General features: G+C 44.3%; 1 protein-coding gene across 1 annotated transcript in view; it reads left to right on the forward strand.

Moving 5' to 3' along the window:
* stag2b (STAG2 cohesin complex component b) overlaps positions 1 to 12,110 on the forward strand; it is a 39,793-nt gene extending 27,683 nt beyond the window's left edge. The window contains 9 exon segments of the mRNA XM_084448287.1: positions 273 to 374; positions 981 to 1,129; positions 1,770 to 1,898; positions 2,129 to 2,379; positions 3,292 to 3,514; positions 3,723 to 3,830; positions 6,902 to 7,028; positions 9,249 to 9,326; positions 10,222 to 12,110. Of these exon segments, the coding sequence (XP_084304413.1) occupies positions 273 to 374; positions 981 to 1,129; positions 1,770 to 1,898; positions 2,129 to 2,379; positions 3,292 to 3,514; positions 3,723 to 3,830; positions 6,902 to 7,028; positions 9,249 to 9,326; positions 10,222 to 10,245 (1,191 nt within the window). The 3' untranslated portion in view covers positions 10,246 to 12,110.
* Positions 12,111 to 13,862: the final 1,752 nt, after the last annotated feature.

Below are 13,862 nucleotides of genomic sequence, written 5' to 3' on the forward strand. Positions count from 1 at the left end.
GCACCGAACGTGTAATCATACCGAACGTATTTCAAATAGCGTTTTGATCCGCCTCCTTACCACCTGTTATCAAGTGTTGTATTGTTATTACAGTACACTTCTCTCTCTCTCCCCCCCCCCCCCCCCTCCCTCTGTCCCCCTCGCCCTCTCTCTCCCCCCCCCTCTCTTTCTCCTCCCCCCCTCTCTCTCTCCCCTCTCTCCCCCCCCCCTCGCCCTCTCCCTCTCTCTCTCTCCCCCTCTCTCTCTCTCTCTTCCACCCCCCCCCTCTGTAGTACTATAACGACTATGGTGACATCATCAAGGAGACCATGAGCAAGACCAGGCAGATCGACAAGATCCAGTGTGCTAAGACCCTCATCCTCAGTCTGCAGCAGGTCAGACACACACACACACACACACACACACACACACACAAGATCCAGTGTGCTTAGACCCTCATCCTCAGTCTGCAGCAGGTCAGACACACACACACACACACACACAAGATCCAGTGTGCTTAGACTCTCATCCTCAGTCTGCAGCAGGTCAGACACACACACGCACACACACACACACACACACAAGATCCAGTGTGCTAAGACTCTCATCCTCAGTCTGCAGCAGGTCAGACACACACACACACACACACACACAAGATCCAGTGTGCTAAGACTCTCATCCTCAGTCTGCAGCAGGTCAGACACACACACACACATACGCACACACACACACACGCACAAACACACACATACACACACGCACACACACGCACACACACACACACACACACACATACACACACACACAAACACACACACAAACGCACACACACACAGACACACACATTTGGGCCAACACTCCCTTCCTTATTGGATCCCACATATAATCCTGAAGCCTTTCTCTACATTTTCACTGAATGATTTTAAGCGACCAAACGCACTTCTGGCTTTGGCATGTAAAGGACATTTCCCCCCCCCCCACTCCTCCACCCCCCCCCCCAGCTGTTTAACGAGATGCTGTCGGAGCTGGGTCACGGGTTCGACCGCTCGGCCTCATCCTTCTGCGGCATCAAGGAGCTGGCGCGGCGTTTCTCGCTCACCTTCGGCCTGGACCAGGTCAAGACCCGGGACGCCATCGCCATGCTGCACAAGTGAGGCTCCGCCCCCCCCCCTCCCGCCGCGCACCGGATCGGTCCATTCACGATGCTGCCAGCACACACAAACCCCTCACCTAACCACTGACCCCTTCTATGAATTTACTGGAAGAAGGGGGGGAGAATGTGTATCAGGCATGGCACAGGGGCGCCAAGCCCCAAAAACACATCTCAAAAAGAGATACGGGTAGCACAACCCACAAATACATGCTAATTGATTGTACGCTAATTATTGTAGGCTACACTCACAATCCCTTTTGCTTAGCCATAGGTCAAAATACATTTCAAAGAGTAATTTCAAAGTCATGATTTCAATTTCCTTTTATTAATTGCATGGCAAATAATGGCATTCTCTCTCCCTCTCTCTCTCCCACCTTCTGTCCCTCCCTCCTCTCTCTTTCTCTCCCTCTCTCTCCCTCCCCCTCTCCCACCTTCTCTCCCTCCCTCTCTCCCACCTTCTCTCCCTCCCTCCTCTCTCCCTCCCTCTCTCTCCCTCCCTCTCTCCCTCTCTCTCTCTCCCTCCCTCCCTCCCTCTCTCCCACCTTCTCTCCCTCCCTCCTCTCTCTCCCTCCCTCCCTCCTCTCTCTCTCTCTCTCTCCCTGCCTCTCCCTCCCTCCCTCCCTCCTCCGTCTCTCAGGGATGGGATAGAGTTTGCGTTCAAGGAGCCAAGCCCCCAGGGAGAAGGGAACCCCCCTCTCCACCTGGCCTTCCTGGACATCCTCAGCGAGTTCTCCTCCAAACTCATGAGACAGGACAAGAGGACTGTGTGAGTCCCCTAGTCTCTCCTCGCTCAACTGTGTGTGTGTGTGTGTGTGTGTGTGTGTGTGTGTGTGTTAACATCTCTCCTCTCCCTGCAGCCACATGTACCTGTGTGTGTGTGTGTGTGCGTGTGTGTTAACCCCTCTCCTCTCTCTCCTCTCTCCCCAGTCACATGTACCTGTGTGTGTGTGTGTGCGCGTGTGCGCGTGTGTGTTAACCCCTCTCCTCTCTCCCCAGTCACATGTACCTGGAGCGCTTCATGACGTTCCAGATGGCTCTGCAGCGTGAGGACTGCTGGCTGCCCCTCATCTCCTACCGGAACTCCCTGCAGGCGGGCGGCGATGACGACACCATGTCTGTGATGAGCGGCTACTCCAGCCGGGGCTCCTCGGTGCGCTCCAAGAAGACCAAGCCCGCCGCTGCCGCCGCCGCCTCCACCGCAGGCTCCTCCTCCTCCGTCTCCGCTGCCAAGAGGAAACTTCCGGAAGGTAGGGAGAGACCAGCGACCAAGCTTTGTTTGTCAGGGACCGCGTACTGCGTCTCCTTTTCCCCAACTGAAAAAGAAAAACCGTCAGGCGAATAACGGTAGCCGTGCGATTCCCTGCTAGAGCAGGTAACTTCAGTGCTCACATATCAAGTATTTTCGGTCCTCAGTATTCTTATTTTTATTTATTTGACCTTTATTTTACTTGGTAAAATCAGTTAAGAACCAGTTCTCATTTTCAATGATGACCTAGCCAAAAGGTGCTGTCAGAAATAAAATACATACCTACATATGAACATATGAACACACACAGGGCTGAAAATTAACACCTGCCACCGGCCAAATCTAGGTCAAATTTCCAATTGCCGACTAGATTTCAGAAGGCTATCTGAAAAATATATATACTTGGCCGGTAGATTTTTTCATCTACAGTCCCCTTGGCAGGTGACTCACCGTGAGCCAAAAAGTTAATTTTCACCCCTGAACACACAGGATACAAGGATCAGATACAGAATAAAACAGCAACACAGAGATGCACAGGACAACATGGGACAATACAATATATAACGATGGAAAGCTTAACCGCAGATGCTCTGGTATTGTGGATGGGTTTCAGTGAGGGACTTCCTGCCTATCCCGATAGGTGGAGATCTTCCACCCTGAGCTCGTAGTTCTCCCAGCAGCCATGTGGGTTGGAGCTGTACTGCAGGGCCAGGCCTGATGTGGAACAGTGGAGCCAGGATTAACCCAGATGAGCGCCAATCAGCACCCGCCTGATGACCGAGGAGATTAATTTAGATTAAGCGGGGGATGGGGGGTTGGAAGCCCCGGGGTCACATAGGTTGACACAACCCTAGACCCGCTGATATTGAGGCTTAGGTGTAATGTAAATGGTGTGTGTGTGTGTGTGTGACAGAGGAGAGCAGTAGCAGCAGTAGCGAGGTGTGGCAGCAGAACATCCAGACGCCGGTGATGATGCCGTCGCCGCACCTCACCTCCACCGTGATGCGTGAGCCCAAGCGCGGGCGCGAGGACAGCTACATGGGCGTCTACCAGCTCCCCCACGACCAGCAGCAGCAGCCCCTCCCCCACCCGCACCCCCAGACCCCCCAGCACCACCAGACTCCCATGGACTACAAGTACGGAGGCCTCGCCTTCTCCTTTCATAGACCAAATTAACTTGCGGGACTACAAGTATGGCTGCCTCGCTTGGTCATGGTAGTGTAACAACTTGAAGAATATGTGGAATACCTAACGTGTGTGTGTGTGGGTGCTTGTGTGTCTGTGTATGTGCGCGTGTGTGTATGCGTGTGGTGTGTGCGCGTGTGTGTGTGCGTGTGTGTGTAGTACCCAGGTGACGTGGATGCTAGCCCAGAGACAGCAGGAGGAGGTGAGGCAGCAGCAGGAGAGAGCCATGAACTACGCCAAGCTCAGGACCAACCTGCAGCACGCCATGTAAGACCCCACTATCAACAGCAACTAGTACCACCATATGACTGATCACTAGTACTACCATATGACTGATCACTAGTACCACCATATGACTGATCACTAGTACCACCATATGACTGATCACTAGTACCACCATATGACTGATCACTAGTACCATTATATGACTGATCACTAGTACCATTATATGACTGATCACTAGTACCATTATATGACTGATCACTAGTACTACCATATGACTGATCACTAGTACCACCATATGACTGATCACTAGTACTACCATATGACTGATCACTAGTACCACCATATGACTGATCACTAGTACCATTATATGACTGATCACTAGTACTACCATATGACTGATCACTAGTACCACCATATGACTGATCACTAGTACTACCATATGACTGATCACTAGTACTAGTACCACCATATGACTGATCACTAGTACCATTATATGACTGATCACTAGTACCACCATATGACTGATCACTAGTACTAGTACTACCATATGACTGATCACTAGTACCACTGATGACTGATCACTAGTACTAGTACTACCATATGACTGATCACTAGTACCACTGATGACTGATCACTAGTACCACCATATGACTGATCACTAGTACCATTATATGACTGATCACTAGTACCATTATATGACTGATCACTAGTACCATTATATGACAGATCACTAGTACCACCATATGACTGATCACTAGTACTACCATATGACTGATCACTAGTACCATTATATGACTGATCACTAGTACCATTATATGACTGATCACTAGTACCATTATATGACTGATCACTAGTACCACCATATGACTGATCACTAGTACCACCATGTTTTGTCATGTTATGTTATTTTTATTTATAATGCGCCCCCCAACCAACTGTTACATCAGCCCGGGCCGCAACCCAGGTACAAAGGGAGACAAACAAAAACAAAGGACTGCAAACGAACAGATTAACAAGAAACGCCAGGAATTGGAGAGTGGCTGGCTGCTGTCGGGCGTAGCGCCGCCACTACCATATGACTGATCACTAGTACTAGTACTACCATATGACTGATCACTAGTACTAGTACCACCATATGACTGATCACTAGTACTAGTACCACCATATGACTGATCACTAGTACTAGTACTACCATATGACTGATCACTAGTACTAGTACTACCATATGACTGATCACTAGTACTAGTACTACCATATGACTGATCACTAGTACTAGTACTACCATATGACTGATCACTAGTACCACTGATGACTGATCACTAGTACCACCATATGACTGATCACTAGTACTACCATATGACTGATCACTAGTACCATTATATGACTGATCACTAGTACCATTATATGACTGATCACTAGTACCATTATATGACTGATCACTAGTACTACCATATGACTGATCACTAGTACTACCATATGACTGATCACTAGTACCACCATATGACTGATCACTAGTACTACCATATGACTGATCACTAGTACTACCATATGACTGATCACTAGTACCACCATATGACTGATCACTAGTACTAGTACTAACATATGACTGATCACTAGTACCACCATATGACTGATCACTAGTACCACCATATGACTGATCACTAGTACCATTATATGACTGATCACTAGTACTAGTACTACCATATGACTGATCACTAGTACTACCATATGACTGATCACTAGTACTACCATATGACTGATCACTAGTACTACCATATGACTGATCACTAGTACCATTATATGACTGATCACTAGTACTAGTACTACCATATGACTGATCACTAGTACCACTGATGACTGATCACTAGTACCACCATATGACTGATCACTAGTACTACCATATGACTGATCACTAGTACCATTATATGACTGATCACTAGTACTAGTACTACCATATGACTGATCACTAGTACCACTGATGACTGATCACTAGTACCACCATATGACTGATAACTAGTACCATTATATGACTGATCACTAGTACTACCATATGACTGATCACTAGTACCACCATATGACTGATCACTAGTACCATTATATGACTGATCACTAGTACCATTATATGACTGATCACTAGTACCATTATATGACTGATTACTAGTACCATTATATGACTGATCACTAGTACCACCATATGACTGATCACTAGTACCATTATGACTGATCACTAGTACCATTATATGACTGATCACTAGTACCATTATATGACTGATCACTAGTACCATTATATGACTGATCACTAGTACCACCATATGACTGATCACTAGTACCATTATATGACTGATCACTAGTACTACCATATGACTGATCACTAGTACCACCATATGACTGATCACTAGTACCACCATATGACTGATCACTAGTACCATTATATGACTGATCACTAGTACTACCATATGACTGATCACTAGTACCATTATGACTGATCACTAGTGCTACCATATGACTGATCAATAGTACCATTATATGACTGATCAATAGTACCATTATGACTGATCACTAGTACTACCTTATGACTGATCACTAGTACCACCATATGACTGATCACTAGTACTACCATATGACTGATTACTAGTACTACCATATGACTGATCACTAGTACCACCATATGACTGATCACTAGTACTAATACAACCATATGACATTGATCACTAGTACTAGTACTACCATATGACATTGATCACTAGTACTAGTACTACCATATGACATTGATCACTAGTACTAGTACTACCATATGACATTGATCACTAGTACTAGTACTACCATACAACATTGATCACTAGTACTAATACGACCATACAACATTGATCACGAGTACTAATACGACCATACAACATTGATCACTAGTACTAATACGACCATACAACATTGATCACTAGTACTAATACGACCATACAACATTGATCATTGATCATGTCAATGTAAGAAATGCCATTAGGCATTTCTGGACATCCATCATGTCTCATTCCACCAGCAAATATAACGCAGATCAGAATGTGCTCTTGTTTTGTATACTGTTATAATTACAGACTGCGTGTGTGTGTTTGGTTCAGTCGTCGAGGTACAGGGCTGATGGAGGAGGACGAGGAGCCCATCGTAGAGGACGTGATGATGTCATCCGAGGGACGTATGGATGACCTGAACGAGGGCATGGACTTTGACACCATGGACATCGACCTGGTGAGACTCAACTAGCCCTGGGGAGTCGTTATTCCGAAATGTCTTTATTCCGAAGGTTCACTATTCCGAAAAAGCTCCGAAAGGTCGCTATTCCGAACAGCTGATTTTGAAATCCATAGTCTACTACAACTTTTGAGTATTGAGTTATTCCTTTAAGGAAAATAAGAAATATATATTCGTTGTGTGTTCAAACCAGCAGGTTTTCATGTGCATATCGTTGTGGTTTGGCCGCCCCGAGGTGCTTGCCCGTCTAGGAGCGCAGTGTCAACATTATAAGGAAAAGCGTGACGCGCATAATGACATGCAATAAGCAAGAATAGAATAGGGTTAGAATTATTATTGCCTATTGCAAGCAGTCTTGTTGTGAATCTTTGGACTGAACTGGGCTTTAGAATAGCAGGCTATCTATTCTTCAATTATAGGCATAATGTTGTTGTTGTGTGTTATAGCCTACTGTGTAGTGCTGACGATTTAGTTAACATTGCAACCGGCAGTTTGAAACGCACCCTCCGACCGTTAGCGGTCTAGATTTAGGAATAGCGGACCCCTTTTTATTTTCGGAATAGCGGACCTTTTGCTAAAAGGTTTGGGGGCCGCTATTCCGATGAATGCAAATCAATCTTGGGAATAGCGGACCTTGGGAATAGAGGTCGGTTACCCTCTTCATATGCATATTCACTGTTGGTCAGTAGCGGTCGGTTACCCTCTTCATATGCATATTCACTGGTGGTCAGTAGCGGTCGGTTACCCTCTTCATATGCATATCCACTGTTGGTCAGTAGCGGTCGGTTACCCTCTTCATATGCATATTCACTGTTGGTCAGTAGCGGTCGGTTACCCTCTTCATATGCATATTCACTGTTGGTTGGAATAGAGGTCGGTTACCCTCTTCATATTACGGCTGCTCGATTAATCGGATTTTAATCTAGATTAAGATTTGGGCCGTCAACGATCATTAAAACAAAATAATCGCCATAAAACGATTTTGCACAAATCAAGTTCACCCTACACTGCAGAGCTATACGGTGCTTGACCCCTCCCCCACCCCCCAAAGCCCCAAAACAAACACTTTAGTTCAGAGCGAGAGGAGTTGTCAAGCGAGGCGCACGCATGCTCCTCTTGAACAAAACACGACAAGAATAAGATTATGGCAGCAGAAAGAGAGGTGACAAGAGAGCTAAAACAACGTCAGTGGTGTGGAAACACTATGGGTTTGCGGAGACAGATTTGGACCAAGTTGACACGGTGTAAAATTTGCTACGCAGTCGTAGCTGCCCCTCAAAGTAGCCCTTCTCAGTCCCGTTGTCACATTACGCTCGCTCATGCCAGACAACAGTCCTTTCCCGCTTCATTCACTTTGCCGTCAAAATAAATCGGTGTCGGCCTATTTAGGAGAGGCGCTCATATTTACAAGTGTCAGATAAACATGAAACGTCACTTACCTTAGCAAAAGGGTCTATTTTAACAAATGCTTGGTTTTGAAGCCTCGGCGCTACCATTAAATAACTTATTTAGACGCGTTCTGTCATATTGAAATTATTTTTCCGAGGTAGTCTTCTTCCGTGGTGGTGGCGGTGCTTTCAAGCTTCTTTATTTATCAGTTTTGGCACTTTTATTTATTTATTTATCAAGGTCAAGGTTTTTGTCTCCCATGGGAGAAATGTACTGTATCTAATCCAAAGAACATTGTTAAAAAGAAAAGCCACTGTCAACATTTAATAAATTAATTGTTATCAAAGTCAATGTATAATTTGATATGTTAAGAAAATGTAAACTTTTTATTAAAAAAAAAATTCAATGAATAATCGTGTTAAATAATCGTGATCTCAATATCAATCAAAATAATCGTGATTATGAATTTTGCCATAATCGAGCAGCCCTACTTCATATGCATATTCACTGTTGGTCAGTAGCGGTCGGTTACCGTCTTCATATGCATATTCACTGTTGGTTGAGAGCTGTCTTCCACCATGCTAGTCAGGCCTTTAGGATATCACCTTGAGATCCGCCTGTGTAGCTGAATCTGAATAAACTCCCTGTTGACTGTAGCATCAATCAGGCGTGGAACTCTGAATACAATCCCTCAGGCCAGGATTGGACGCCCACTACTTGAACTAATGACAACATGTAGAAGGGATTGTTGATGGAGAGAATAATCAGTTCGTACTGTAAGTCATCAACAGACATCATGATTTATCTGATTTACCCCCCCCCCACCAGCCTCCCTCCAAGAACCGGCGTGAGAGATCAGAGCTGAAGCCAGACTACTTTGACCACGCCTCCATCATGGACGAGTCGGTAAGCCACAGCGTTCACTCTCTACACCAGCGCCACAGAAACCTGCTCAGAGAGAGTTGCATTGTGGGTTATGATCATAAGTAACCTTAAAACAGGGCTAAACATGATTTTTCCCTTTACTACTCCTTTAATTTCTAGATCTTGAGTTTGGTTATTGCAAAACATGACTTATAGAATGATATGAGGATAAGACTTTAGGGCTTATTCTCAGTCTGTCTTACATGAACTCGACATGTCTGTTATAAACAATTACAAATATACTGTAGCTCTCTATCTAGTAATAGTGAGCGAGCTAATTGTGATGAGCTGCTTTTCGAGCGACCTCTCAACAACTTATTTTAGAAGTGAAAGTTAACGGTGAAATAGTTCTGTCCCAAATAAAACTGTTTAAACATTTTATTTGTGATATTACACATCAATCAATCAATCAAAGCTTTATTTCTATAGCGCATTTCATACCCAGAGGCAACACAATGCGCTCTACAGAGAACAAGGGAGGTGGGCATACGACCCACTCTACATATTCCAGAGGGAAGCAAAAAAACAGTAATCACCCGGGGTCCAGATAAGTGAGCTGTAAAAATTCTTCCCTGACCCCTCTCAACAAGGCGATCGAGCAAGCTCCAGGAGTATGTTTGTCTACCGGCTAAGAACATTTATAAAGCAATATAAATTGCAATAACACATGAGCTTACTGAGACTGGTAAGATTACACCCTGTGCTTTCAGTCTTGGAAATGTTTTATCATACCTTTGTACTGTAGCTCAGTACTGAGGCAGTCAGGGAAATGATGGTCTCTACGTGTCGGGTTTATGTAAGACAGACTGAGAATAGGTCCAAATAAGTCCACGAAAGTGAACTTATAATTTAATGAAACATTTCCTTCTCTTTCCAGGTCCTTGGAGTGTCCATGTTTTAAGCTGACAGTCTGAAGCACCGAGAAGAGGAGAGGCGATTTGTATTTAAAGAGAATGAGCGATGCTTGACAGAGCTGTTTTCTGTAGAGAGCGTGTGTGTCTGGTTGATTCTCCATGTGGACCAAGGACACCCACACTCAGAGAGGACTTGATTAAAAAAAAAAAACGATATACTTTTATTATAATAATCCTTGGGTAAGCTTTCCCTGTTCAGTTTGTAGAGTGACAGGCCTCTTCCAAACGTAAGGCATCAGACATTTTGTCTGTAGAGAAAATCCATATTTGTAGATTTCTTTTGTTTCTTTCCAAAACGGGGATGGATTGATGTGTCTAACTTAAGAAAACCCTTTGTTGTTTTTTTTCTCTGTCTAACCCTTTCCGTGGTAGAAGTTAGTAACCAGGTGTGATGTAGTAATTTATAAACAGGTTGTAGTAGCTTGCCGTACCGTGGTAGAGATGGACCGAGCTCTTTATTTTTATTTTTTATTCTGTTTGTTTTTAATTTTTTTTCGTCCCTGTCGTTGGACCCGTTGCGCTGGTCCTGATAACCACTGTTGGTTCTGATGGTAGAGATGTTGAGTAGCCAGGGCCTCTCTAGTGCTGTGAAGATACCCCAGTGTGTCCATGGAAACGCCCCCCCCCCCCCCCCTGCCACGACTGTCAAGCAGTGAGTCCTGGAGCTTACCCAAAGATTTGGACCACTACCCCCCACCCTCTTATCCCCAGTCTCCCTGGAAACATGTGTCCTGGCAACAAGTGGAGCCCCCCCCCCCCGCCCCCGGTATTGCCACTGTTGACTCAGAGAGCAGCAGCATTCACAGACACCGTTCTCTCTCCAGAAACCCAGCATATTAGAGTGTTGAAATAGGTATCTACATTTTAAATAAAAGTTATATATGAATCGGTGCTGATTTTATAACTGTGCTTTTTTTTTTGTTTTATCTCGTTTTCAAATTTTCAACCTAAAAAGTCAAAAGTTTCAGAAATGTGTAAGTAAACTGTTCAAAAAGAGAGCATGTGTAGTCATGCGTCAAGGAAGATTTTTAAATTTGTATTTTTATGGTTTTTCTTTGTCTTAATAACGTCTTGGGGTTTCTACCTTTTTTCCTACATGTAAATTAGTTTGGATAAAATCAATGAAACTGATTTGTGAAAATTCAGCTTTAAGGTTTTGAAACATGGAAAACAAATCTCTCACTTCAAATTGAACTTTCATTTCAGACTGTGTTCAGATACAGAGCCAGTCAGACCAGACTAGGTGAACACAGAGCCAGTCTCAGACCCGACTAGGTGAACACAAAGCCAGTCTCAGACCCGACTAGGTGAACACCGAGCCAGTCAGACCCGACTAGGTGAACACAGCCAGTCAGACCCGACTAGGTGAACACAGCCAGTCAGACCCGACTAGGTGAACACAGAGCCAGTCAGACCCGACTAGGTGAGCACCACGCAGCTGCACCACCTCTCTGGCAGCTAGACAAAGCCTCCATTTGACCAACTTGTCGTACATAAAAGTTTTAACGGAACCGTTTTGTCTACTGAGGTCTATATCTACTTTGTAATCATTCCATGCCTAAGCCTTAAACACGCATGTGAACGGTCATCTTCTCCTCAGTCTTCCGTGTCCGAGGGTCCACCATGTTTAAAGGGTAGAGGGTTATCATGACAGATCATTAGTAGAGTTGGACGGGCGTCATGGTGACGTAGATGAGAGCCTGTGTGTTTTACCTAATTATTTTATGTAAGTAAATATTTTGGAGAAACGTACTGTTAATTGTTTGTTACTTACCACTACATTGGTATAATTCATTATTGGATCATGTATATAAACAAAACTTCACGCTTTATTTTCACTTGTTTCCCTTTTTTCCCGCCATTTATGTTTTGTTTTTTTTTCTTCTCCTCACCACACACACACACACTCACACACACACACACACACACACTCCAAGTTATCGTTTGTTCCCCTCCCCTGTCACTCACTCTGTTTCTGATTTCTACTTGTCTGGAGACAGTAACTTTTGAATAAAAGTAAACCAATTTGATGTTTGTTTACGTGGTGTTTGTGTGATGTGTTGCTTGCGCATGGTTTTAGTGTTCAGTATGCAGTAGGTCCACATTCGAAGTGCATATTATTTTATATAACTCCTGAGATGCAGATTGAGATGCTGCTCAATCATGTTTGCCAGCTCCACTGTTAATAGTCCACTCCTCCGCATGGCATTTATGATCTACACCACGTCTAGATATGTGGAAGCCAATCCTCCTGCTTTTACCAATCCGCTCATATGTCGATTTGTGATTTTTCCAAGAAGGAAGGATGCTTTTTGTGTGTTGGCTGTAAGCCGACACACCAAGAAGAGGGAATCCTTTTTGTCGCTCCCTTCCTCTCTTCCTCCTTCCCTGTTGGCGTTGTTGACCTGCAGGTCTATGTTGCTACCACAAGAGGCAGTGGTCCCAGAACATCAAAAGAAAAAGACTCCACAGATTTCCCAGGTCAGCGGTGGCCGAGTGGATAGTACGCTGCCTAAGGTTGTGAGTTCAATCCTTGGTGTGGACATGCCAAGGTACCATGTCATATTTTGTCACTGGATGTTATAGAAGTTATGTAACGAGCGTGGGTCGTATTTGTTATAGTCACTTTTACAGCCTAGTCAGCACAAGTATGCATGCGCATTCTTGAAACAGCAGAGGAAGACAGACGAAATCGCCATTATTAAGCGTACGGACTGGACTAAGGACATCATCAAAAATGCCCGCGTTTGCGGTGCCCATTTTATATCAGGTAAGTTATTTTGACTACCTGGTTTCACTGGAATGTCTGGTTGAAATGTAGCCCTTCTCAGTCCCGTTGTCGCATTCCACTCGCTCATGCCAGACAACAGTCCATTGCTGGTCCATTCACTTTGCCGTCAAAATTAATCGGTGTCGGCCTAGTTAGGAGAGGCGCTCATATTTACAAGTGTCAGATAAACATGAAACTTCACTTACCTAAGCAAAAGGGTCTATTTTAACAAATGCTGGGTTGAAGCTTCAAAGCACCGCCACCACCACAGAAGAAGACTACCGAGGAAAAATAATTTAACTCGGACAGAACGCGTCTAAATAAGTTACTTATTGGTAGCGCCGAGGCTTCAAAACCCAGCATCTGTTAAAATAGACCTGTTTGCTAAGGTAAGTGAAGTTTCATGTTTATCTGACAACACTTGAGCAAGTGAACACCTTTTCTATACAATAGACAACTGACTCTACTACTGTATACATGTGCATTACATGCCTCTCTTTACAAAGATGGTCACAACCACATGTCCTGAGAGCACATGCAAAATAACAACTTATGGCTAGTTTTAATGTGCATATGTTTAATAAAGCATTTAGGAAAAGTTTCAATCAAGACTTAGTACTAATACTATGTTTATAATTGTTCATTCATTATATTATTACAATTGACCTTTCAAATCTGCCTACACTTAGGTTACTTAGCTAAGAACCATTTTAATTACAATTTACTTCTAAGGGCAAATACTTTACTTTCATATCTTCATATCAATATAATATCAAGATCCTAGTAGATGTCCAAATAACCCACTGTGTCCTGGGTCTACTTATTCACCACCTA

Source organism: Borostomias antarcticus (genome assembly GCF_949987555.1).
Source record: "Borostomias antarcticus genome assembly, chromosome: 14".
NCBI classification, from domain to species: Eukaryota; Metazoa; Chordata; class Actinopteri; order Stomiiformes; family Stomiidae; genus Borostomias; species Borostomias antarcticus.